The sequence below is a fragment of the Perca flavescens genome, chromosome 5 (assembly GCF_004354835.1).
Source record: "Perca flavescens isolate YP-PL-M2 chromosome 5, PFLA_1.0, whole genome shotgun sequence".
Taxonomy (NCBI): Eukaryota; Metazoa; Chordata; class Actinopteri; order Perciformes; family Percidae; genus Perca; species Perca flavescens.
Genome location: NC_041335.1, coordinates 27711452 through 27735064, shown reverse-complemented (window position 1 = coordinate 27735064; position 23613 = coordinate 27711452). Strand labels below are relative to the sequence as shown.

General features: G+C 39.7%; 1 protein-coding gene across 3 annotated transcripts; it reads right to left on the bottom strand.

Moving 5' to 3' along the window:
- On the bottom strand, window positions 1-10000 carry LOC114555708 (uncharacterized). 3 transcript variants are annotated; one of them, XM_028578305.1, is made up of 12 exons: window positions 9657-10000; window positions 9462-9575; window positions 8606-8800; window positions 8327-8504; window positions 6595-6778; window positions 6290-6387; window positions 5714-6109; window positions 5340-5516; window positions 4743-4930; window positions 3286-3509; window positions 1163-1679; window positions 1-664 (listed from the first exon to the last, which is right to left on the bottom strand). In XM_028578305.1, exons 1-12 carry the CDS (start codon window positions 9738-9740, stop codon window positions 650-652), a joined length of 2370 nt encoding a protein of 789 aa, XP_028434106.1. In that variant the 5' UTR covers window positions 9741-10000; the 3' UTR covers window positions 1-649. The 3 variants fall into 3 exon arrangements, with proteins under 3 accessions (XP_028434106.1, XP_028434105.1, XP_028434104.1); XM_028578304.1 differs by lacking the exon at window positions 1-664 and having other exon boundaries at window positions 918-1679; window positions 9657-9749; window positions 9875-10000; XM_028578303.1 differs by lacking the exon at window positions 1-664 and having other exon boundaries at window positions 918-1679.
- Window positions 10001-23613: the final 13613 nt, after the last annotated feature.

Sequence of the window (23613 nt, the reverse complement as noted above, 5' to 3'; positions counted from 1 at the left end):
TTTGCTGTACAGAGTTTTGAATGTACGCCACAACAGAAGCTTATTCAGTCTGATACAGCGGAACAAGACAACGTCTGCAGATGTAATCTTCAGGTGCGCCAGTCTCGTTTATCTGTCATCCTCCCGGGGGTTTCGGAGAGCGTCTTTATCGGGATTCCACAGACAGAAATTCGCAAAGACTGCAGATGAAATATGGAGGGATTGGTTTCAGCAGAGTCACTACTGGCAGCCCTGACAGGAGGAGATAATTACCACTTTGACAAGCTTTGATCACAGGTACAGTTATTCTCAGAATGTCTGTGTTGATAGAACAATGAGATGACGGCCTCGAAATTCACACACCACGCTTAGAGTCTGAATAGATGCTTTGTCTAGCACACGAAGAGAGACAAGAATGACAGAATAAGGGTAGTTGACGTGGCATAGCTTAGATGTCCATAAGTCTCTTTTTTGTAAGAGTGGAGGAACGGGGGTCTCAAGGTGGCTACTAAAATGTTCTGGGAGGGGTGGAAAGTTGTGGGTAAGTCATCCATGACCTGTAAATACTGTGGGTGGAATGAATCACTTTGGTTTCTTTTTAGTCAGGAAGCAGCAAATTATTCAATAAGATGACACTGGAATCAGTTTTAGCAGAGTAGGAGGTGTGGAGTCAGGAGTGGTAATGCTGGTGGGAAGAAGAAAAACCTCGAGGTTAAGATGAAACCCCACCACAAAGAAGAAAGGTTCATTTCATTGAGATCTCTTTGAAAATCCATCCAGACCACAGTGCAGTCCTAAAGCAAACATACCTCCTACACTACCTGCCTGGGCTAAACTAAGATGCAGCATTTGTTAGCAGGGCTACCCACTCACAGGAAGGAAGAGAGATATGTGTGTGTGTGTGTGTGTGTGTGTGTGTGTGTGTGTGTGTGTGTGTGTGTGTGTGTGTGTGTGTGTGTGTTTGATGGTAAAAAAAAAACAACAAAGTCTCTCTGACCTCAAAATGTAAACAAGGAATATTATGAGTTCTCAAAGTCAGTGCATTGTGTATGTTACATAGATTCTCATTCTTTGTATTCTTCCACTCCTGCAGGATTCATTTATATTTGACCTCTTCCTGTATCCTACTCATAAGTCCTGCACTGATGTTGTTCTCCTGAAGGCTCAGATGCGTCAACGGTACCTGCGTCCTGCAAAGCAACGCGCCCATGATGTCGTTTCCTCCCACGTCGCTGATGCCGTTCCTGTCCAGATCCACCTTCCGCAGACTCACGTTCTCTTTCAGCATGTCAGCCAGCAGCCTGACCCCAGGGTCTCCCAAGTTGTTCTCGTCTAGGATGACCTGAGTCAGCGAGCGGTTTCCTTTGAGGCTGTCGAAAAGTTCCTTCCACGCCGCCAGATCGGCGCCGCTATTCTGCGCCAGCCCTAAGTACTGAAGATAAGAGTGGTGCCTCATGTATGATGCTAACACCTTCACCCCTTCGCTGCTCAAGCCGTTTCCCCCAAGATCTAGTTCCAAAAGTGCAAAAACACTGAAAGAGCTCCACCCGGTGGGGAGCTGCAGAAGCATATTCTGCTCCGATGGGAAAAGCATGGCCTGTTGGATGGCAGCAGCAGCTCTCGCTGTTTGCTCCTGCAGCTCAGCTATTCCATTCAACAGGGTCAGCAGTCCATGGTCACGCAGTTTGTTTCCAAACAAGCTGTAGAGAGAGAGAAAAAAAAGGGGTAACCATGGAGATTTATTCTGATTCCTCCAGGAACCGCTCACTTCAAAGGGTATACCCTCGCACCCTGATATTAAGTTTAACCTTGCGTGATGTAAAAAATCACAAGCGCCAAAAAGTTTTTTTTTCACACTGTCAATTTTATATAAATGTTTCTGCTTCGAAGCCATTACATCTAATGGAGAGATTCTCCGTGTCTTATGAATGGTGTGTATACATATTTCCCTGTTATTGAGTCGGATATATTTGTTATCTTTATTCAAAAGGAAGTCTAAGGATTTGAACAATTGCACACGTTTGAAATTATGCATCCAGGGGTTATTGTTAAAATGTATACGTGGATTTTTAACATAATTTGATAAATACTTCTGCTGTACACATTACTGCATCTCTGTGTGGTTTGCTGCGTGTTCCGCTGCAGACAAAAACGGCTCTGCAGAGAATTATCAAGATTGCAGAAAAAAATCATTGGTTGCCCACTCCCCTCCCTGTCTGATATTGCACTCAGCCGCACTCTCTCAAGAGCCAAAAACATCATCAAGGACAATAGTCATCCTGGCCACCACCTGTTTCAATTGTTACCCTCTGGTAGGCGTTATAGGTCTTTGCAATCCAGCACCACCAGATTTAAAAATAGCATCTTCCCAAATGCAATAGTGTCCCTAAACAAATGTAGTTGGACAAACCCAGTCACTCACTGTCACCTCCTGCACTTCGATACTTGCACTTATCTGATCATTGCTCTTTTATTGTTTTTATTCTGTTTTATATGTCCTGTAAGGATTATTTATTGTATTTATTGTATGCATCCAGTGGAGTAGCGCTCCTAATTTCGCTGTATTGTAAAGTACAATGACAAAAAAGTCATTCAAATTCAAATCAAAATTCAAATAAATGAATAGTACATTTCTCGTTTGTTTAATCCATACAAAAACTGTGTGTAAACTACAGTTGGGGTTATGCGCCAGAATTTTTCTTGCCTGAGACCAGTAACTTCCCAGAGTATTTGCTGGTTGTCCTGACAGCGGTGCTAAACTAAACTAATCCAGCTTCTGGCTGTATAATTAATGGACAGAAAACAAAGTGGTATTAATCTATTCCATTAAACTATTAAATCATTCCTTTAAGCCCCACACTATTCTATTGATCTGTATGTAATGCCCAGCTGTGCTTGTGCTGTATCTCACATATGTCAGCATGCACTGTAAGTCTCTGCATCTGTCAAAGTATCAATGGCACAAAGACAAACTCTTGCACTTGCTGTATTTCGTGGGGGAGAAGAAAATAACTCACAGAGGTAAGGCACTGGAGGCATTTCTTATTCACATAAAAGAGATGGATTGTATAATTCAACAGTAAAGGGCTATGATTTTATTCTGCAACGAGGAGGCTGTCCTTAGATTAGCTGCGTCTTTTTACTGTCTCTTCAGTTTTAGTATGTTGTTTTCCAAAGTCCTATTCGAACACTTTTAAAAAGCTGATGTTCCTGGAACTGCTTGTTATTCCGTGTCTTTTCCCAATTCCGGATTGTCATCCTTTTCCAGATTTTGATTACCATGCATCAGTGGAGCCTGGGACTTACTGTAAGCCTCTGATCTGAGGCTTCACTCTCAGAACGTCCAGCAGGATGTGGGCTCCATACGGGCCAATGAGGTTGAGGTTGAGGTTGAGCAGTGTGACCTTGGACAGGCTGCTCTTCAAGGCCTCCGCCAGGCTCAGCAGAAGGTCGTCTGTCAGGTCCGTGTTCCTCAGAACCAGCTGCTCCACCTCATCGGATGTGCTCAGCACCGTCATCATGGCGTGGAGCTACAGTAACAAACCATGAGAAAGTCATAGAGGTATGTGATGTTAGTTTTTGATTTGGTCTGCCTAAGTGCAAGATGTCAGAAACTTTCCATTTTAGAGTTAAGACATATCTCCAAAAGGTTATCTTATCACAAAAAAAAAAATAAAAAAAATAAATGATGGTGATGCATTTTAGAGTGTACTACCCACTGGGCTTCGGAAAGTCCACAAGGCCAAGGGATTATGAACAAATTGTGGGAAATGGTCTCCCACAGGAGAATGCAAGACTGTACAAAAAAATGATGCAAGTATATCATCTAACAACCTCTTAACCTCAACAGCACGTTTTCCTGAAATACACAAATCCGATTTTGTTGCACACATAATTTTTTCCCTCTTATCGAAATACATTTTGCATCACAGCCTCGAGAATATTGTATTAAGTATTTCACTGTTTGTGTGTGAGAGCAGGATAGCTCCAAAATGTGGCTGGGAATGAGATGTGAGCGGTACAGGTGCTGGAGGTTTTATAAACACAGAGACTGGGTGAGAGTCCATAAAGACATATGGTCTGGCTGTCGGCCACATCCACTGTGCCACTTTGCTAGACCTTGAGGAATTTTTCAGGCGCTGTTGGAAGCTTTTTCATCATGATGGCTGCGACCGAGTCTGTCCCAGATAATACTCAGTGACCATTTGTTACAATCATGTGTATTAACCTCCCAATAATGGTCCTTTATGTTAGAATGGATTTTTTTGTAAATGAATCAACTTTTTATTAGTCAAATACAGGTTGCATACCAATGAGATAATGCCCTTTCCCTGTTATTGAAGTACTTTTGATGTTTTTGAGTTTTATATATAACATTGAGATGTTGATGAAATTATGTAGTATACATTTTCATTTATATTACATTGTTTCTGCTTGTGGAAATCTTGTAATATATATAATCTTCCAAGTAAGGCTGAAAACTAAACAATGATGATTATGAACTAAAAGGAATAATACTGTAACTGCTTGAAATTGAGGGGAAATGTATCACTTTAAAGGACAAATAGTTTTTTATAATAACAATATTAACATTGTTTTTATATCATTTATAGCAATGAAATAACAATTTATAACACAAATGAATGCTGCTGTGTAAGGCAGGGATGTGGTTATTTCAATGGCTTTAATGCCAGTGTTTTAATGCCAAGAATGTTTCTGGCAAAAACATTGATTCACCACAGTAATTTGTGTTGGACACACACCTGCGCCTGCAGGTCTTGTTCTTTAACAGGCTCTTCTTTGCCAGCACTCTGGCTGGCAGTGTCCTCTACTTCCTCTGGCTCTCCATCAGGCTGCAGGACTGTATCACTTTCTGCACTGGGCTCCACATCCGAGCCTGGAGATTTGGGGCACGATGACAGCCTCTTCTGGAGCCGGCATCTCTCCAGGACTTGGCATACAAAGGGAAAACAAAACAACTTAGGTGCAATAAAACTGTTTCTCCCAAAGCCAAGTGCACCCAGTGATATTGATGCCCACTGTTGATGTGAGAATTTCATAATAAAATCTAAAATTCAGTTTGAGCATTTGGGTTCGGTAGAGAAAACTGATCTGCTGCGGTGAGATTTATGCATGCATGTGTGTTTGTGTATGTGTGTGTATGTGTGTGTGTGTGTGTCTGTGTGAACAATGTATGCGTAACCTGTCCCACATGTCATCCATCTTCCTTCAAGCAGACATTGCTCAATGCGTCACTTTTTAGCAAATTCAAGCTTTTGTGCTAAAGTGTATTATGTAAATCAGTTACAGCACTCCAGGGGGATTCCAGTACGTCCCTGCTGTGCTGTTTCTTTACTCACTGTTTGCCTTGAACCAGTTGTGTTTGTTTAGGCCCTGCTCCAACACCGTGCTCATTTCCACACATTCTTCATAGAAGTCCTTCAGTCTTTCCCCATCTCTGCTTTTCCCATTTGATCCCAGCTCCTTCTGTTTCTCTCTGTTCTGCTTAGTCACTGTTTCCTCATCCTGCAATGAATCTTTAAAAAGAAAAACTCTTTCCCATTTGTTTCCCCCCACAGAGGATATTAAATGGACATACCGCATGCAGATGAACTAAAGGTCAGCTGTATCTCCACTTGAAAGTGTGGAAGGTTTTTATTCCCCCATATTTCTCAATCTTCTCTTACAGGAATGAAAGCAGCTATAAAAAAAAACAAAAAAAAACAGTGCTCACCGAGAACTTTGCTTGTCATGTTTGATCGCGGCTGCTCTTTCTGCGGCTCTGTGACATTGCTGGTTGGTTTCTGCTGCTTATGTTCTCGTCTGTCAGACGATGCTTGGTTTTCACATTTTTCAGTCACTGTTGACCTGTGCGTGCCCTCCAAGCCCTTGCTGTCCTGTCCCTCTTCCCTCTTATTTCCAGCTGTTTTGCCTTTGCTCTCTTTCTGTTTAGTTTGACCCTTGCGTCGTTTCTTCTTGGAAGTCTCTTTAATCCCAGCTACAGCAGGGTCTTCGCTGTCTGTAGATCCCCTACTGCCTTCCTTGATATGTTTTCTTGTTCTCCTCCCTGATTTCCTTTCGGGTTTGGCTGGGATAAAGAGAGGGGATGATGGACACGACTCGATGGTGCCTGCATTGGAGACATTAGACACAAAAGGAGAAGAGAGAGTATAAAAAAATGCTTTGTGGGACATTTTGTCTTCAAACTAGTCCATTGAAATCACGGACTGGGCCTAATGTCAAAGAAATGTTGATGAATAAGCTTTAGGAAGTAATGGAAAATTGAGATACTCATTTCCAGGCTTTGTACCATTGCCAGGGCTCTTGTCTAGAGGGAGAATTAAGTTGTCCTTTGTGCTGTTGTTCAGCTGCTGGCAGGAGCTGTATTTGTTTCGGAGACTTGTGCATCTGAAAAAGATGAAAAGTGTTTCATCGTGACTCACATTTCCTCCGCGGTACCACCACCAACACCCAACACCATTCCCTGATGTCAAGCAATATGCATCCTTTTCCCTCCTGTGTCTAGCCACGGTACATCATATCTTCAGAGAAATGGGTTTACCCAATCAGTTTTGACATGGTACTAATTTCACATTTTCAGGATTGAAATCTGACCTGTAACAGGGTAGGCCACCTGCCTGCCAAGCCAATCTGAAGCAGCTCTTCCTGCCCTGCTGGAAGCCGGGAGCGTAGCGGTACTCGCAGCACGAACTGATTCTGGCCACCATGATGCCGTTAACGTACAAGGTGGCACTGAAGGGGAAACCTCTGTGTCTCTGAGAGACAAACTGAAACTGCTCTGAAAAGTACAAGGAGAAAATATTAAGTAATGCTTGAAGGTTGAAGATGATTTGATAGATGTAACAGATTGACCGTGGTTATTTGACTTTGTTTGGATCGTTCAGGTTTTCCTTGTAATCTAAGCTCATGGTGCTGTGAGACATTTGGGTTGGCAGCATCCGCGAAATAGCATACAGCAGTGGGTTCTAATGTTTTTGACTTGTGACCCTTGATAGCCATGTGCAACCCATTGTAACAGGTTGCATATTAGAGGTTGAAATCACTTTGTGAATTTGAGTTTGCTTAATTCCGTTCACTTCATTGCTTTCGTCTTCCGTTTAGTTGTAAATTGAGTGTGCTGCTGGTTAAAACTGCCTGTACACACACACTGATGATATGGTTAATAGCTCAGCAATCCCCTATATACAACAGGAGTTATCACATCCAGATTGTTTGTGCGGTTTTCGATGGTAAACTCAATGTACTGTACATCACTGTTAAACTGACAAAATTAAGTCACGAGTGAGCGGAGCTCCGATGCTAAAGTAAAAATGATGATTCAGAATTGTCAGTTCAGCTTGACGATTTAGTGTTAAAGATGTGTCCATACATGTACTGAACACCTGTTATGTCTATGAGCTATAAGCACTACAGTACACTTGAAGAGTGATGTTTCCTACTAAGATTGGTATATTTCAATTTCAGGCTTGAAGAGGTAAAAAAAAAGAACACATTATTTTTTCTGTTTTTATCACGTTATTTTTTTTAAAAGGAACCAAATCGAGACCAAAATCCAGCTTTCTCTAGTCCCATTTCCATCTAATATTTGATATCCATCTCAGATTTCTGTTTCCACCGTTATGAAGGTGAATGAAATTGTGTTTGTGGAGCTCACAGCATTGAGCAATGACTCTGGATAATCTACAGAACACACTCTTTCCAAGCGAATATTTCTTCTTTAATGATTGAGGAAAACTGTTCTCAATAACCATCCTTCACAGCAAAGTCACATACAGTACCAATGTAGCCAATATATGTATGTAGTGTAGAGTACACTATATATAGTGTCAAATCAAAGCAATAAAAGTCAATTAAAAACTAAATATAAAGTCATAACAAATATAACTTTGCTGAATCCTATATAGACTTTTTTGAATGTGTTATTGTGTCTTTTGTTTTATTCCTTCAACTTATAGAGCTACAGAATATTTTGTAAACACAGAAATCCATATCCTCTTTCTTGTACATCTGCCCGACATTGTGATTCTCTCTCTCCCTGACAGCTGTACAGTGTGAATCATCAGGTACCGGCCGCAAAGACAAAATAACTTGTCTTGTCTACTGACTTTTTGAGTAATTGAACGTGTGAAAAGACAGAGAAGCGTTTACACCTAATCACAATCGCCTACTATTCTACTATTCTTTTTTAATGGGGGAAAACACCTTATTGTTCCCTATAGATTAAAATAAAAATGAAAAGACATTTAAAGGCAGAATTAAATTATAAGGGCTAACTTCTCTTTTGTGCATATTCTAGCAAAACAGCTGCAAATTTCACAGCTCCTACCTCCTGGAGTCACCACGCCTTTGAAGACACAGATATTCTCCCCTCCATTGATTTGCTGGAGTACTTTCAGCTCGTCCTGACCTGACCCCAACCCTGACCCCCGACGGCCTTGTCCTAGGTAGGTCATTGTCACGGTGACGTTGGATTTCTTTGCCTCTCTTTGTGCCTTTAGGTGACTCTGATATGTAGCGAGAGAACGGTGGAAAAAGCAAAAAAGGTTTGACTTTGAAAAGAAGTTTTAAAACTGTTACACTGGAAGATAAACAGATGTGAGATTACCTGTTTTTTAGGGTGACCTCCAGTTCTCTGAGAGGCAACTGAGGAGAAAGATCCTCTTCTTTTGTCGTACAGGTAAGGGCAGGAATGACTCAGAGACCCTCCCATTGAGTTTAGACTTGATGCCTTCGTTGTGATGGCTGGGAGGTAAACATCGTCTTTACCACTTCTGCTAGGATGGACTGTTGCATCATCCAGCTGTGTTGGGTAAATGCAATACTTAAATAGGTGAATCCATATTACATCACATTCAACCCTAATGTAAACCCCAATAACCCTCTTTAACAGCGCACAAAGTTTATTCGTTATGAGTGCCACATGTAAAAAAGGATGTAGAAGAGAGAAAAATCTGCCCTTTTTGAAATTCTTAAAGTGCTCGTATTATGCCTTTTTGGCTTTTTCCTTTTCCATTATTATGTTATATATATTTTTTGTGCATTTTATAGGTTTACAAAGTGAAAAAGCCCAAAGTCCACCCCAAAGGTACTTTGTAGTCCAGCCTTTACTTCCGTGACAAACGTGCGTCACTTTGTAACACACGTTATAATGCTCGCCTAGCTGCTAGCATGGCACGCCCTCATACTCTGGTTCTGACTGGGTAGTAGTCCTTACCTAGCTACTGCGCATGTGCGAGTCCCAACAAAGATGGAATTGAAGTGAGATGTCTCACTCTATAGCTAAAACAGAGAGCTCAACACACAGCCTAACCTATAAATACAATTAGGAACCTGAAAATGAGCATAATATGAGCACTTTAACTTTTTTATATTAAATAATAGCTCCCAGCCTGTAATAAAGTGAATCCATCCCTCCCTGTAATAATAATAATAATACACTGTTCAAAAAGTTGAAAGCTGACCTTGTAGATCTCCACAGTGTCAGGATTCTCCAGGACGAGGAGTTTGCTCTTTGCTCTGATCAGGCTGGCGATTGAGTGGATCATTTTAGCATCTCTATCAGGCTGAGCTGGAATCTGTAAGTTAAGCAACCGTTAATTAAGGTTTGTAGCTGAAAAGTGAGACATGGCTCATAAACACGCTAATTAGAAACGTACAGGAGTATCTCTGTCTCCTCCGTGGACCCCCCTGTAAAAGAGATCCTGGAGGAGAGCCTGGCTGTTTCTCCTGATTCTTCTCATTGAGTCCTCCTGATAAAGAAAGAGAAGAAAACATACAGCAAAGATTTTAACATGTACAGTCCTTTTTTTGTATTTTAGTTTAGGATTTCATTTGATGTTTTTATACAGAGTTGCCTGAGTGAAGAAATGCTTACATATAGATCCCACAATTACAGGGTAAGCAAATGGCAGTGCTCTGCTGATATTTTTGTGAGGGGGAAGATTGATACCACTTCAGAGTGGTATCAATCTTCTCATCTTACGCTTGACAAGCAAAAATTTTGTATTTTCCAAAATGTCAATCTCTTTAAATCACTTAAAGTGATGGTTCGGAGTAATTTACCCTAGGGTCCTTTGCACCATGACCTAGAGCCAAACACCCCCCCAGAAGCTTTTTTCACCTAGGTCTAACATTGGGCGAGTTAGCGTAGAGTAGCGTTAGCAGCTGAATAGCTTAGCGCAGGGGCTAATGGACCCACGTTTGTATCGTAAATGACTCCACTAATAATGCCCGAAATGATACCAAACTTCTACACTAGTACAAATAGGTTATGCACTCATAAAACGATGGATTGGAAAGTTTGTAAGTACACCAGAAGTTTATGAACACTTTCCTGCCCTCTTCTGCTCTCTGTTGCTGCTGCTGCTGCTGCTACCTGCAGTTAGACGAGTGATTAGGGCTGTCTACAAATTACTACACCGAAAAGAGATACAACAAAAATATTTATTAATTTAATGATTAAATAAGTTAATGTCTCCAAACTTACCTCAATTATTACTTGTCACCTGCTAGTTATATTACAGCACTTACTTTAAAAAATAAGTTAAATTAAAAAATATTTTTGTTGCATCTCTTTTTGGTGTTGTAATTTGTAGACGTCCCTAAGCACTCGTCTCACAGCAGCAACAACAGCAGAGAGCAGAAGCCAGCAGGCAAGTATTATTTACATAAACTTCTGGTGTACTTACAAACTTTACAATCCATTGTTTTATGAGTGCATAACCTATATATACTAGTGTAGACCTTTGGTATCATTTCGGGCATTATTAGTGGGGTCATTTAAGAGATACAAACGTGGGTCCATTAGCCCCTGCGCTAAGCTATTCAGCTGCTAACGCTACTCTACGCTAACTCGCCCAATGTTAGACCCAGGTGAAAAAAGCTTCTGGGGGGGTGTTTGACTCGAGCTCATGGTGCAAAGGACCCTAGGGTAAATTACTCCGAACCATCACTTTAAATTAGACCATGTGGGCTTTGGCCCAGCCATCTTAATAATAACACTGAAAAAGATCTTGGTTTCATTTTTGCAGTAGGGCAATAAAATAGTAAAACATGTTGGCAATAATGACAAAAAAAAACATTTCATGGTATATGGAGCTGAACATGTTAGCATTGGCATGGTAATAAATTGCTAACAAAATGCTAACATGTGGAAAAACATGCTTTTACATTACCAAGGCAATCCCTTATCCTGCTAATTATTAAAGTGATTGTGATTCAAAGGTCTAGAATCAGGTTAATATTAACCCATAATCATCTTATTACTGAGCTATAATGTAAAGTGCTAGTGGATAATAGAGTAGCTTTCTTTTATCAGATTTAGTAGAGCATGTCAGATATAATTCAGTCTGGCAAGGATGATGTAAAATACTGAGATTAAAGTGTACAGGTGAAATTAGATTAGGTCTTCTACTTTTCATTGGAGTTGTATACGGTCATTCAATAAGGCACATCTGCCTTGGTTGGGGTTTGAATTCCCAGCTGGGACTCACGTGTTAAAAATAAAATAAATCCCACTTGGTGAAACTGAAGATGACAGTAATCTTTTCTTTTTCCACTGTAAACTAACAAGCCTCCATTGTTCCTTTCACAGTCTGTCAGTGACTTACAGTATCTGTAACCTAATCACTTTATCCATGGCCATGTCATCTGCTGGGTTCAGTACTTCTGGGAGAGGAGGCAGCCGGCAGACAGCCATGGCCTGAGATTAGTAGCCTATGTATGCATGAGTGCACCTCAGCCTCAGAAGGTAAATAGCAAGAAATATGGGACTTGGGTGGTAAAGAAGTGTTTGAAGTTTGTTGTAACTCCCGAAAACTTGCATTTTAAGCACTTTACTGCAGTTACCATACTCTTTCTTGCACCCTTTAGTGGCTGGAAAGAGAACTAACTTTTCTACCAGTAAGCTAAATAGACCAACGTGTGTTTGTGATAAACCCTGAGCCGCAATCTAGTCTCTCTTCAGTTTTAAAGCTATAATCTTAAAACTGCTTAAAGGGTAACAACGGTTTTTTTTTAACCTGTATCGTATTTTCCTATGTTTTCCATGTGACTGATGGGTAGGGCTGCCACCTCTTAGTCGATTGGTCGACTAATCGGTCGTTTTGGTCTTAGTCGACTAAGATTTCTTTAGTCGATTAGTCATTTTTTATGCTTATTCATGCTTAATTACTTATTTCCAAGAAACGTCTGAGCACATTTATGGTAAACACAAGATTTAAAGTGGTGCTTTTGCAGGATTAATTGTGGAGAAACTCAGTTTTACAGATGGTTAATTAACTACATTTATATTGTGCTTTTCTAGTCTTAACCACCTCTCAAAGCGCACAGCTCTGTCAATTAAATCAACTAATCGATTAGTCGTCAAAACTGTATAAGTGTTAGTCGACTAAGAATTTCTTTAGTTGAGGACAGCCCTACTGATGGGAACAACAATCTTTGAAATTAGTCCAGTATTAAAGCAAGATCGCTGCAGTCGGCAGCGGCGAAACAAGCTACAATGTAAGTTAATAGGGCAATTGTCCAACTTGTATTTACCTTCACAAAAGTGCTTGTTTTGCCACTGACAGGCTCAGATGTGTCTGACAACACAAGGATTTCGATAAAGAGTAAGATCCTTTTTTTAAACATAAAAACATCCACGAAATTGCGTTCGCTAAACCCACCAGACTCCATGTCAATAAACAGAAATTTTAGCATCGTAAAATACACTTACTTACTTAACTATTTAACAACTGAATAAAAACAGATATAACTGTATATTACTTGTGCTCATTAATCACTAGCAAAGTAACTGTAAATGAGCCAGAGTTAGCTCAGCAGGCTAATATTCACTTGCTGTCACTGGCCAGTTTTAAAATGGCAACCTAAAAAATGTAATACAAAAAAATTACTTAATACAGTCAGCACGTAAAAGCAACACACACAGACCAACATTCAAACAGACACAAGGCAACAAGTAACAAACACAACACATCAGACAGCCCTTCAGCAAGTTTACAGGAGTCAGTCATATTGTCCCTTACTGCTTTTTTGCTGTTAACAGTGCTTAGTAATTCTTTCTAGTGATTATCTGCTATAAGATGTTTAAACTCCTCTGTCTATTTTCGCCCCTCACTAATTTTCCATCAAAGCCTCACAGGACGGATGTCTTACCTGAGGTCTTGTCCGGGTACGGAGCTGAATGTGTCTTTCCACCAGGTGATCTGATACCTCCACAGCTGTTGATCTCCTGTTCTCTGCTCTCTCTTCACACGGCCAGCCGGTGACACCTGAGCAGCCGACAAGCCGACACCTTTGACACTGAACCCCCCACATCTTGGCGCTGGTTCCTCATCCATCTTTAAATGTCCCTGACCTTCGCTCTCTCAGCTCTGGCCACGATGTTATGTCGTTTATGAAGCTTTTTCCAATTTAAAAAACGTTAGGGATTCATCATTTCATTGAAAAGATTGATAAGAATGCCTTTTGTGTCAGTATCTTAATTTCAGCTTTGTATTTACTGTTGTTTGGGAGGCTGATGCTGATGCCAACACTGTGCCAGTTTTCTACAGTTTAATTTCACCACTTTCATGCCAAAAATTGAGGGATTCATCACACTCGGGAAACACAATCAGGAAAAGAGAGTGTAAACCTTTGAGGATGCAGGGCCCACTGTTTTGCAGGTCATGGATTAATCCAAAAAATAATAAAGACTGTAAGTATGGATGATACCCATTTGATTTTTCAACAGGTGAAGCCTCAAATTAACTTCCGATAATTGGAATGTATTTTTGCACAGAGCAAGAACTGTGGATTTTGTTCCTCATCACGTTAAGATCTCTAAACTGCCAGTATAAACAGCAGGAATGATTACAGCAAGCAAAATGAAATATAATTTTAAGACAGACTTCAAAAATTGGGAACCTGTCCTTTAAACAAATCATTTGTATTAAACAAAAAAAACAAATACACAAAAAGTAAAAACTAAAATAATAGTTTTCAAAAGTGTATTAAAGTGCTCATATTATGCTCATTTTCAGGTTCATAATTGTATTTAGAGGTTGTACCAGAATAGGTTTACATGGTTTAATTTTCAAAAAACACCCTATTTTTGTTGTACTGCACCTGCGTGAGCAGAGGGCGCGCACCGCTCTATTTTTTTCAACGGCGCGCGACAAAGCGCAAACAGGAGGCCTAAACGAGTTCACCGACAACCAAATGCCAGGACTCTCAGAGTGACTGCAAATCTCTCTTGTAAACTTACTGGGTTAAGATGAGTTCTCTTATGGTGAATGAAAGGCTTGATCCAAAGAAGTAGGTCATTGAATCGTGCAGACATTCTGAAGTATTCAAAATGTTTCTCTTCGTCTATCATCCTCTTTGGTTTCACGAGGATATTGAACTCACCATATTTATGTCTGGCGTTATTCAAAGGACGAACATTCCACCTTCTTTTTCTTTGTTTCTTTGAAAGCAGGCTCAAAAGCAGCTGTTCTTCCTGATACAGTGAATCCAACATCATCATAGTAGCTGTGGACATCAACGTCAATGCTGCTGCCAGTTCTGCCATTGTTTACCTTTTTCTTCTTCTGGTCCGTAGAAATAGCAAAGTCGGTAGCCTTTTCCTCAGTTGCGACACCTCTGTTCAGGAGAAGACTGCAACTAGTGTCGCGAGCACCAGCGCGGGTATAAATAGTCACAGCGATCCCATGACGTCACATTTGCGCGCACCAGCTGGGCTGCGTCTAGTATATAAGAGCCTTTAGTCCCTTTGGGGTGGACTTTGGGCTTTTTCACTTTGTAAACCTATTACATGCACAAAAAAAGATATATAACACAATAATGGAAAAGGAAAAAGCCAAAAAGCATAATATGAACATGCACTTTAAACAACAAAGGTGCTGAAAAAAATGTTGGCAAAACAATCTCAACTCAGGGTCCACTTACAAGCTTTTTACTGAGATATCAGCCATATCACACATGGCATAGCACATGCCTTGATTACATGGACAAGAACTCCAATAAAACTGCCACAGATAAAAGCGGAACAGCTGAGCTCGGGTGTCAACAGATCCATGACCAGACTGTGTGATACGGATGAAAGCTCTGGAAAAAGATAGTAAATGGAGTTGGGATTGTTTTGTCACATTAAATTGTGACAAAAGAACTATTTCCAAGGCAGATAATGAACTTTGATAGCAAAAACTGGTTATATTTCTGTTGTCAGAAGGGAACATGACTGTTGAATGTTTTGAACTGGCTACAATCCGACTATTGGTCAGATATATTGACAAATTATTACGATAATTAGTTTTAACTGTACACGGCTGGTTGACAGACACACTGAGGAAACACCGGAAATCATCTGATGGATTAAGAAAAAGTCGGACATGTAATCACCATCGTTATTTTCACCAGTGAATAGAAAACATATGAAAACAATCTCATTCTTTTGAAAAAAATGTTTTATTCTATAAATAGAGACCATCAACGTGCATCGCTCTTCAGCTACAAAGAGCCTTTGCAGTCCTTACCATCATATGGTGTTATTGTTATGTAACAGCCATTTTCCTGCTGTTGCCCCAAGAAGACCTGCTCATTCTCTCTTCATCTCTCCTCTGTGAGCTGTCTGAATAGTTGTACTGTGCGCACGCCTCAGCTCTCTCAAAAAGCCTAACCCTCCGTGCATGAACACACTGGCTCCATGCAGTTTCTTATGTGCCATGGCACATCCAAAAGGCCACTGGAGGCCAATGGACTCAGTGTGCCTGCTGGATCCATTACATCTATAAATTGATAGGGGCTCTGAGTGTATTTGGCTTGGCAGTCCAGCATTTGCTTCCATGTTCACTGAAGCAATGTGTCAGTTCATGGGCCCGCCACAAACCTCCACCCTCCAGTGTCCATGATGTGACGCATTATGTGAGAGGTGCTTTCGCATGAGCTGTGAGTTGTCATTTTCCTCTGCTCAGCATCTTTTGAGGGCCAACATTTGTAAAAGTCATCAATGATTAATATGGAAATATAAGTGGCTGCAGTGGATATTTGGATGAAAGGCCAAATTGATTGTTGATGTTGGAGTTTATAAGTTGTGTTAAAGCCATATATCACTTCGTTTTATAGACAGCTTATGTAATATCCTGCTGTCAGGGGACAGTTTAGATTACTGACCATTCATCCCGCCTCTCTTTGTGAATACAAAAGAATCAGAAAATATAAAATTTCCTCCCATTCTTCTTATCATATGATTTGTTACTAATATAAAGCAGTGGTCTATAGCAGTGATTCATAAACTTTTTGGCAGATGGGATGGCCTTCAGGGAATTTGTTTGACAGTTATTCAAGGCGAGAAAACACATGTGACTGTGAATCCATGATTCAGTGGGTTTTGTTTCTTTTTTTTGAGTAGGTTTTGTTGAGTTTGGATTCGTTCTATGACCACTTGGAGTGGCAGAAGTTAAGGAATTCCGAACCATTCAATCTGTTACTTTTAGCTATCCGTTAAGATTTTTCTGCTAGGTTGCTAACTAGTTTTTCTAAACCCTCAATTGCAGCACTTGGCATTGTTACATTGCTTTTTTTTAATCTCTTTTTTCCCCCCAAAATCAATACACAACTTCTACTTTTTTACTTTTTTTTTTGTTTAGCTGCAGAAGTAAACAAGTACCCCAGGTTGGAAATTATTGGCCTGAAGGTTAAAAAAGCAAGATCGTGACCAGAAAGTTCATTCTCCTGACCAGAAGGACAAATCTGGGTGAGGAAAGTAAAAGAGCAGTGTTTTTCCTGCCACATCATCACCATGGAGGTGCCCTTCAGCAAGGTCTTTAACCCCCAAGGAAGAAAGTGGAGCGGCTCAGGGGCCAATAGTTTACCTAGGCAGCCTCCAAGTATGAATAATTGTGTCAGTGTAAACAGAACTTTCCTGAAAAAGAAAGCATTGCTCACAAATATCATATACAGTACAGCATATCAAACACAAGGTTTGGCCCTGAATCAAATGTCACTTATTTAGAAACTAACAATCTTTAGTTGCACAGTTGAGAACTGGTGTTCTTCCTCGGGCCACTGAGGTTAAAAAACACTCAAGAGGAAAACAGATTGTGTGAGCTGAAGTGAAAACAGAGTCCTCTTTTCTTTAGAGTTAATTTACCATGAAGTGGCTCCCCATAGCCCTAAAATATATTGCTGTTCATGCGGAATGGTTTAATTTTAAGGTGAAAATTTAGAATTTCTGTGTCAATATATATGCTGGGTATATTACAAAACACACAGTAAATGCATAGCAGAGCTCTGCCTCTCATTGGCATAATGAAGAAACGCCAGCTGCCATGTCTTCTCTCATATCCTGTCATGTCAACATTTTACCACTTGAGGGTGCAAGAAGACCAATCACATTATCCTCCTCTCTGTCATATTACTTCACTGAATATACTGTGGGAGAGAGGGCTGGCAGCTCTTCTTGAAGCTCTCGCGGTGGTCTCTTGTTTCTCTGTGGCTAATTACCTCTCTGCCTGAAATGCTGCATCATCTCTTCCTGCTGTCACATACATTAACTCAGGGCTGCAAAACAAACTGGCAGATATAGTGGCGTTTCCACAAAATACTGGACCTGCAGAAAACATTACTGTTGTCGCCAGGCAGTCTGGGGATGAAACAATGTGGTGCCTGGTTGCAACACTGTATCAAATTTCATGTTTAGGTTTAATTAATTTAATATCAAAAATAAGCAGTACACAGGGGGGACCATATTATCTAAAAACTGGGAATTGGCAGACAGGAGAAGCAACATTTACTGCACACTGATTTCACACATTAGGAATTAGGAACATTAGGAATAGCATTCCAGCACACACAAGCATACACGTACATGCACGCATGCACGCACGCAGGCACACAAACACACACACACACACACACACACACACACATACATGTATAAATCTATAAACATGCTCTGTCAGCAATCTTGCAATGCTGCACTTTGTCAGGTTCCACTGTGTTTTTCACATTAAGAATTGATTGCTTACAAGTGACCTTTACCCTGTTGCTACAGCCTTTTAACCTCTGGGAGAACATTAGGCTAATATACATTGGTAATACAGATTTATATCCCAGCATAAATCAACACCTGAACAAATGGAGAAGTTTATAATGACTTCATTGTGCTGTAACTGATTCAGAATCAACACATTTGGATCACTGCATAGCAGCAAAACATGGGCCCAAGATGAATTTTTAACCACTAGACTATATTTAGCACTACATACGTATCCAGAATTTAATTAAGAATATTGGATTATTTGCTAATACCTTATGTATTTAAAGCATCAGTGACACATGGCCTTTATTTTATTTTCCCAAATGATCACAACTACTCTGTAAATCACAATTGCAGCTATAATGCCCCTTTTGTCAACTGTTCAGGTCAGGATATCATATCACCAAATGTAAACTTTTCATATGTTAAGCTAATTAGCTTACTGTGAGATCCCTATCCCATAAAGGAACACTTAATTTCTTTCAGTTTAAATTTGTTTTTAAATCAACAAATTAAAAAAAAAACATTTTAACCGGACAATGCAGTATTTCATCATGGGAAGAGACATTACACCCTCGTTATGCATCATTGTTCCACTTCAACTTCACTTCACTTCACTTCAAGCTCCTCACTGGGTGCATATTTTAGGAATTTCTGCTAGTATGTGAGCTCACCGTACGTAAGGTTTAACAATGGTACCTTATGTAATACCACCGGTCTGGGATTTTAAGTCCCATCTGTGTAGAGTAGCAGGGGTGCCGGAGCTGGTCCCAGCTGGAGACTGGCAGAGCCATGTGACAAGCTGGTACCTCTTTGTCTGGGTCATGGTGCAGGTTGTGTACAAAGGAGCAGCTAAAAAAGGAAATAATGCAGCCTGAATGTTGTCTAACCCCCAAAATGATGTTCCATTACTAATTAGACATAAGCAACAACAAAAAATTTAGAGTGAAGTGAAAATGATGTGAAGTTGGTGTATTAGAGTCTATTATAATGGCTATGGAAAACTGTGAAAAACACCCAGTAGTGGTCATGTACCTCCCACCAATGAGACAAAATGTTCATGCATTACATTCACAGAAATATTGCACCTTATTTACTGCATACACGGCAGATGTATTTTCAATGCATGCATGTGTTGCTGCCTGGTTATGCATGTAATTTAGTTTAGTTTTTCCGTCTGCCGGTGAGAAATAAACAACAAACTAACTTTCGGCAAAGATCTTGATCTCCTGCAAATACTGTACATAGGGGCAGCACTCAGGGCTCTGACTGTGTGGTAGAAATTTGCATGTGAGAAGTTTGCATTTTCTCCCTGTGTTGGGTTTGCTCTGATTTACTCTCACAGTTCAGATGAATAGTTATGTTCTTATATATGAATGTACAAGTCTAGCTGTGTGTTAGCCCTGCACAGGCAACTAGTCCTGTGTGTTTGTGTGCTTCTTGCTTTTTGCATGTTGGGATAAGCTCCTGCCCCCCATGAGCCTGAACAGGAAAATATGCTTTATATGGATTAATCCAAATTTCCTGTGGGGTCCCATCGGTTATCTGGGGTTCAATCCCCCAGCGCTTCCTGTCCACATGGTGAGGTGTCCTTTACACTGACACTAAACCCCAAGTTGCTCCTGATAGCCAGGCCAGTTCCTTGCAGTGTGTGGGGGGTTAATAAGAGCCACATTGCAAAACGCTTTGACATATTAGTCCTATATAAATGCAGTCCATCTTATATTAATACATAAATGTTGTGGAATATTTAAATGGGTATTAATTGCTGTATGTCATGAACTATTTCTTCATTTGCATTTTTATAACCATGAAGAAAATTACGTTTATGATTTCAATATATCACATTCTAAATCTGAGTTGGAGTTAGTAACACTGCATTGTACAGTACCCTGGAGAGAGAATGATTGATGTCCAGGCTGCAAGTAGAATGGAAGTGTGATTATGTTACTGCTGGTTTGACCTAAGATTCCAAGACACCTGAGAAACCACCATGGTAATAGCTTACCATCCGCCGGCCTTTTAGACAACAGGACAATAAGAGAGCTAATCACAAAAGAGTCGAAAAAAAGGACTACAAGGTTAAGGGTTAAATCAACATTAAAGGTCACTATGTATCAGTGGACAATTATTGCTTATTAACTTGAGCTATGAATACAATGACATGTGGCATAAGTATATATATTCTCCTAAAAAAAATATATCCTTATAATAGTTAAACAGTAGCCCCCTTTGGAATTTCCCACATTCAAATCCTTACATTACATTAAATTATTTTTAGCACTCAATTCCAGAATAAGATGGTAAAGGTGAGAGTATAAGACCAAAAGGTAAAACCAGGACAGGCGCCTTTAAACCGTTCTCAGCTCTCAGATGATTACTGTCTGATGTGAGGTGAAGTGAAGTCATCAGTAAATCCCACGCCGGCAGGAGTGTTACTGACAGGAGATTAGTGTGTCTGACATGAAGGTGCGCCTTTGCGGGTCTGTATCTCCATTTATCACATAACAGTGTCCTTACTGAAAGAATATATTCTTTCTTTTTTCCAAACAGGCTGAGTGACAGAGAGAGAAAGATCTGGCTATCATGGATACAATAATCTTCTCCAATAGTGATTAAAAACTGTGAGAAAAAAATAGCTTCTAGCTTTTAAGTATCTTGCATTTCAAAGATTATTTAGTTTGGTGGTGATTTTCATTCATTCTTTATCAAAATGTATTCAATTATAATATATTTTGCTATCGAGTATCGATTATCCGTTGATACTAAGGAAATTGCTGACTGAAGGAGAACATGTATTTAGGGGGGAGAGGAGACACATCAAAAAGTCTTCATCATCAGCAGTCTGCATTATAATTTGATGATACAGTATGTAACAGTGTAAAAGCATCAGCGTGATGCTTTCTCCTCTAATCTCTTATTATACCCCGGTATAATGTAAGATGTAGTAACACAAAGCCTTGTGCAGGTTTACAGGGGTGTGTGGGCTGGATGCTGTATATGGCTCTTCTGAGACCTGTCTGGGAAGCCAATCACGATGTGAATCTGATTACTAAACCCTAGCAGGAATACATTAATGATCTGGCTTGCTGTGCAGCATCAGAGCTGCCCACTCTGGACTGTCAACAGGCTGTCTCTCCGTAATTTATTTACAGTATTTGTATAGTAATATGTAATGGTTATCCTTGACGGCTGTTTGTTGATTGATTAGCAATAATGTGGTTATAATAAGCGATCCATATGTGCATGCAGAAGAGTTCCGGGTATTTATGATATTTTAATGAGGAGGTTATGGTTAGGTTATGGTGGTTGGTGAATGAAACAGGTCAGGGTTTGCAGTGATATTTGCTTTGAAAATACTTTATGATTTTGTGTGATTTGTGTCTATATTTTCTTGTTGCACAGGTCTAGGAGAAGGGTTATCTACATGGACTGCTGTGTTGTTTGCTGAATCAATAACGTATTATTTTATTAGTGGGGCTTCCTTTCATTCCATGGCTTAGAGTTATCTGTCTTTTTGTGCTTTGGGAGTACTGTTGTTGATTACAATCTCCCTGCTACCTGTCAAAAAAAACATCAGAGCAAACTAAGGAATCATTGCACCAATAAACTTGCCTTACTCACTTCCAATACATTTTTTTCAGTTCTCAAATAGTTTGAGACTTAATCTGCAACCAATTTCCAACAAGGCAACATTTTAAGTGGCTACACTGCACAATAGTGTTTTCTGCGATCAAGTTTGACTGAAACGTTGCTAGAAATAACACACAGTGTCATTTAGTATGTATGTCCAATTATCCAAATTATTTATTTTTTAAATGATAGCAGAAAAAAAAGGATACCCTAAATCAGAACTTGTTATGGTAGGGTATACTGTTACATGGCTCTTCTTTGCATCAAACATTGTACAGTGTTATAATAGCGTTTTATATTGTAAATTACTTTGTTTTATTATCTTGTACATGGTGGCCATAGAAACAAGAATTAGCAATACACATGCTGAATATCTAGGCTTGTGAGTAACTTTACTATGAACGGTTTTTAGGTGATGAAAGTCCAAATATTTACAGATACGTTTTAAGATTCCTTGTGTTCGCTTTACTTTTACCTCCTTAAATATCCAGCTGGAACCTGATCTTCTGTAGAAAGTGACACCAAATTAAGCTGGGCAGCTGTTAACTTTATAGTGTCCTCTTATTGAGGTCCATTTCACGACCTCTATATCACTTTCCCCTCAACTGGGTTTTTGTGTCAACTGCAGCACTTTTTTTTTTACAACTGCAAAATGACATGCGACAACTCCACAACCTTTAAAGATCATACTTGGCATGCAGGGACATGGTCACCACACCACTGGCTTAGTGGCTCTTTAAACTGAGGATAACTTACTTATGCTCATTTTAGAGGAAGAGGGACTATAAATAAAATATGTACCATATATGATCACTAAATTATTTTTAATTTTCTATCACACAGCAACACAATTATTTCCATTAGCAAGCACTGTGTCTCAGGAATCCATGTCGGATAATACACAATGACATAATGGCCATTCTCCCTTTACTAACCTCGCCGGTTTTTGCATTGGCACTGCAGGAGAGTTTTTGTCTGCCTCCCCAACCACTTTACATGTGAGGTTACATCAAGGAAGATATTTTTAGTACCCAGTACTCGCAGCCGTTATCTTAGTCATCACTTACTTTTCAGTACATGGTGTACAGGGTGTTAGTTAAGGTAATCTAAGGATGAATTTATACCGTACCTTAGACATGTACATATCTAAGACCTCACTAACTGGACCCAAATCTGACATGATTTAAATAAGATGATGACCATTTGCACACCAACTGGCAAATAAACTATGTATGTCTATGATGCAAGTTCAAGTTGTATGTTATACGTTTGTAAATTTTAATAGTTTGGTCATAAAACCATATTATATATATGATTTAAAATATTTACACAATACCAAAAAATGGATACCAAAAAAGTACACAGATTAGAGTATGGGTTATGTATTGCATATGCAAATATATAGAATTTAAAAATAAATAAATACAATATAAATACCAGAAGTTATGTATAAATTTGACATTTGACGATATAATTATGATAACAACAAAAATGTTTGAACTTGCTATAATATAGACTTAAATGAAAGTTGTATGGTCTTTTTCCATTCCCTTTAATTACAAGTATACAGTATATTCATGTGGCTGCAACTTTATTAAATATATTTATCTAATCCCTTCCTTTTTCTATGAAACATCTTAAAACCTTACTTAGCAACACAAATACCCAAGCCGCAATCCTCTTCCAATGCCTCAGACACATTCCAGAGTATATCTTCTCCCACCGTAAGGGGAGATGACGTGTTAAGGATCACTAAAACGCCGTATTGTTATGACTTGTGATTGGCAGGAAAGTCTCCAGAGACAGCTGCAGGAGAGCTAGTGTGTCATCGGCTGGACAGGCCCTCTGGCATGTGAGCGTTCCAAAGACTCAGGAGAGTCAGCTGCCTGAGGTCTTCCCTCACGCAAGACCACCGCACTGTACTGTGAAGTACGTCACTCTTGTCTGACTGAAATGATGGA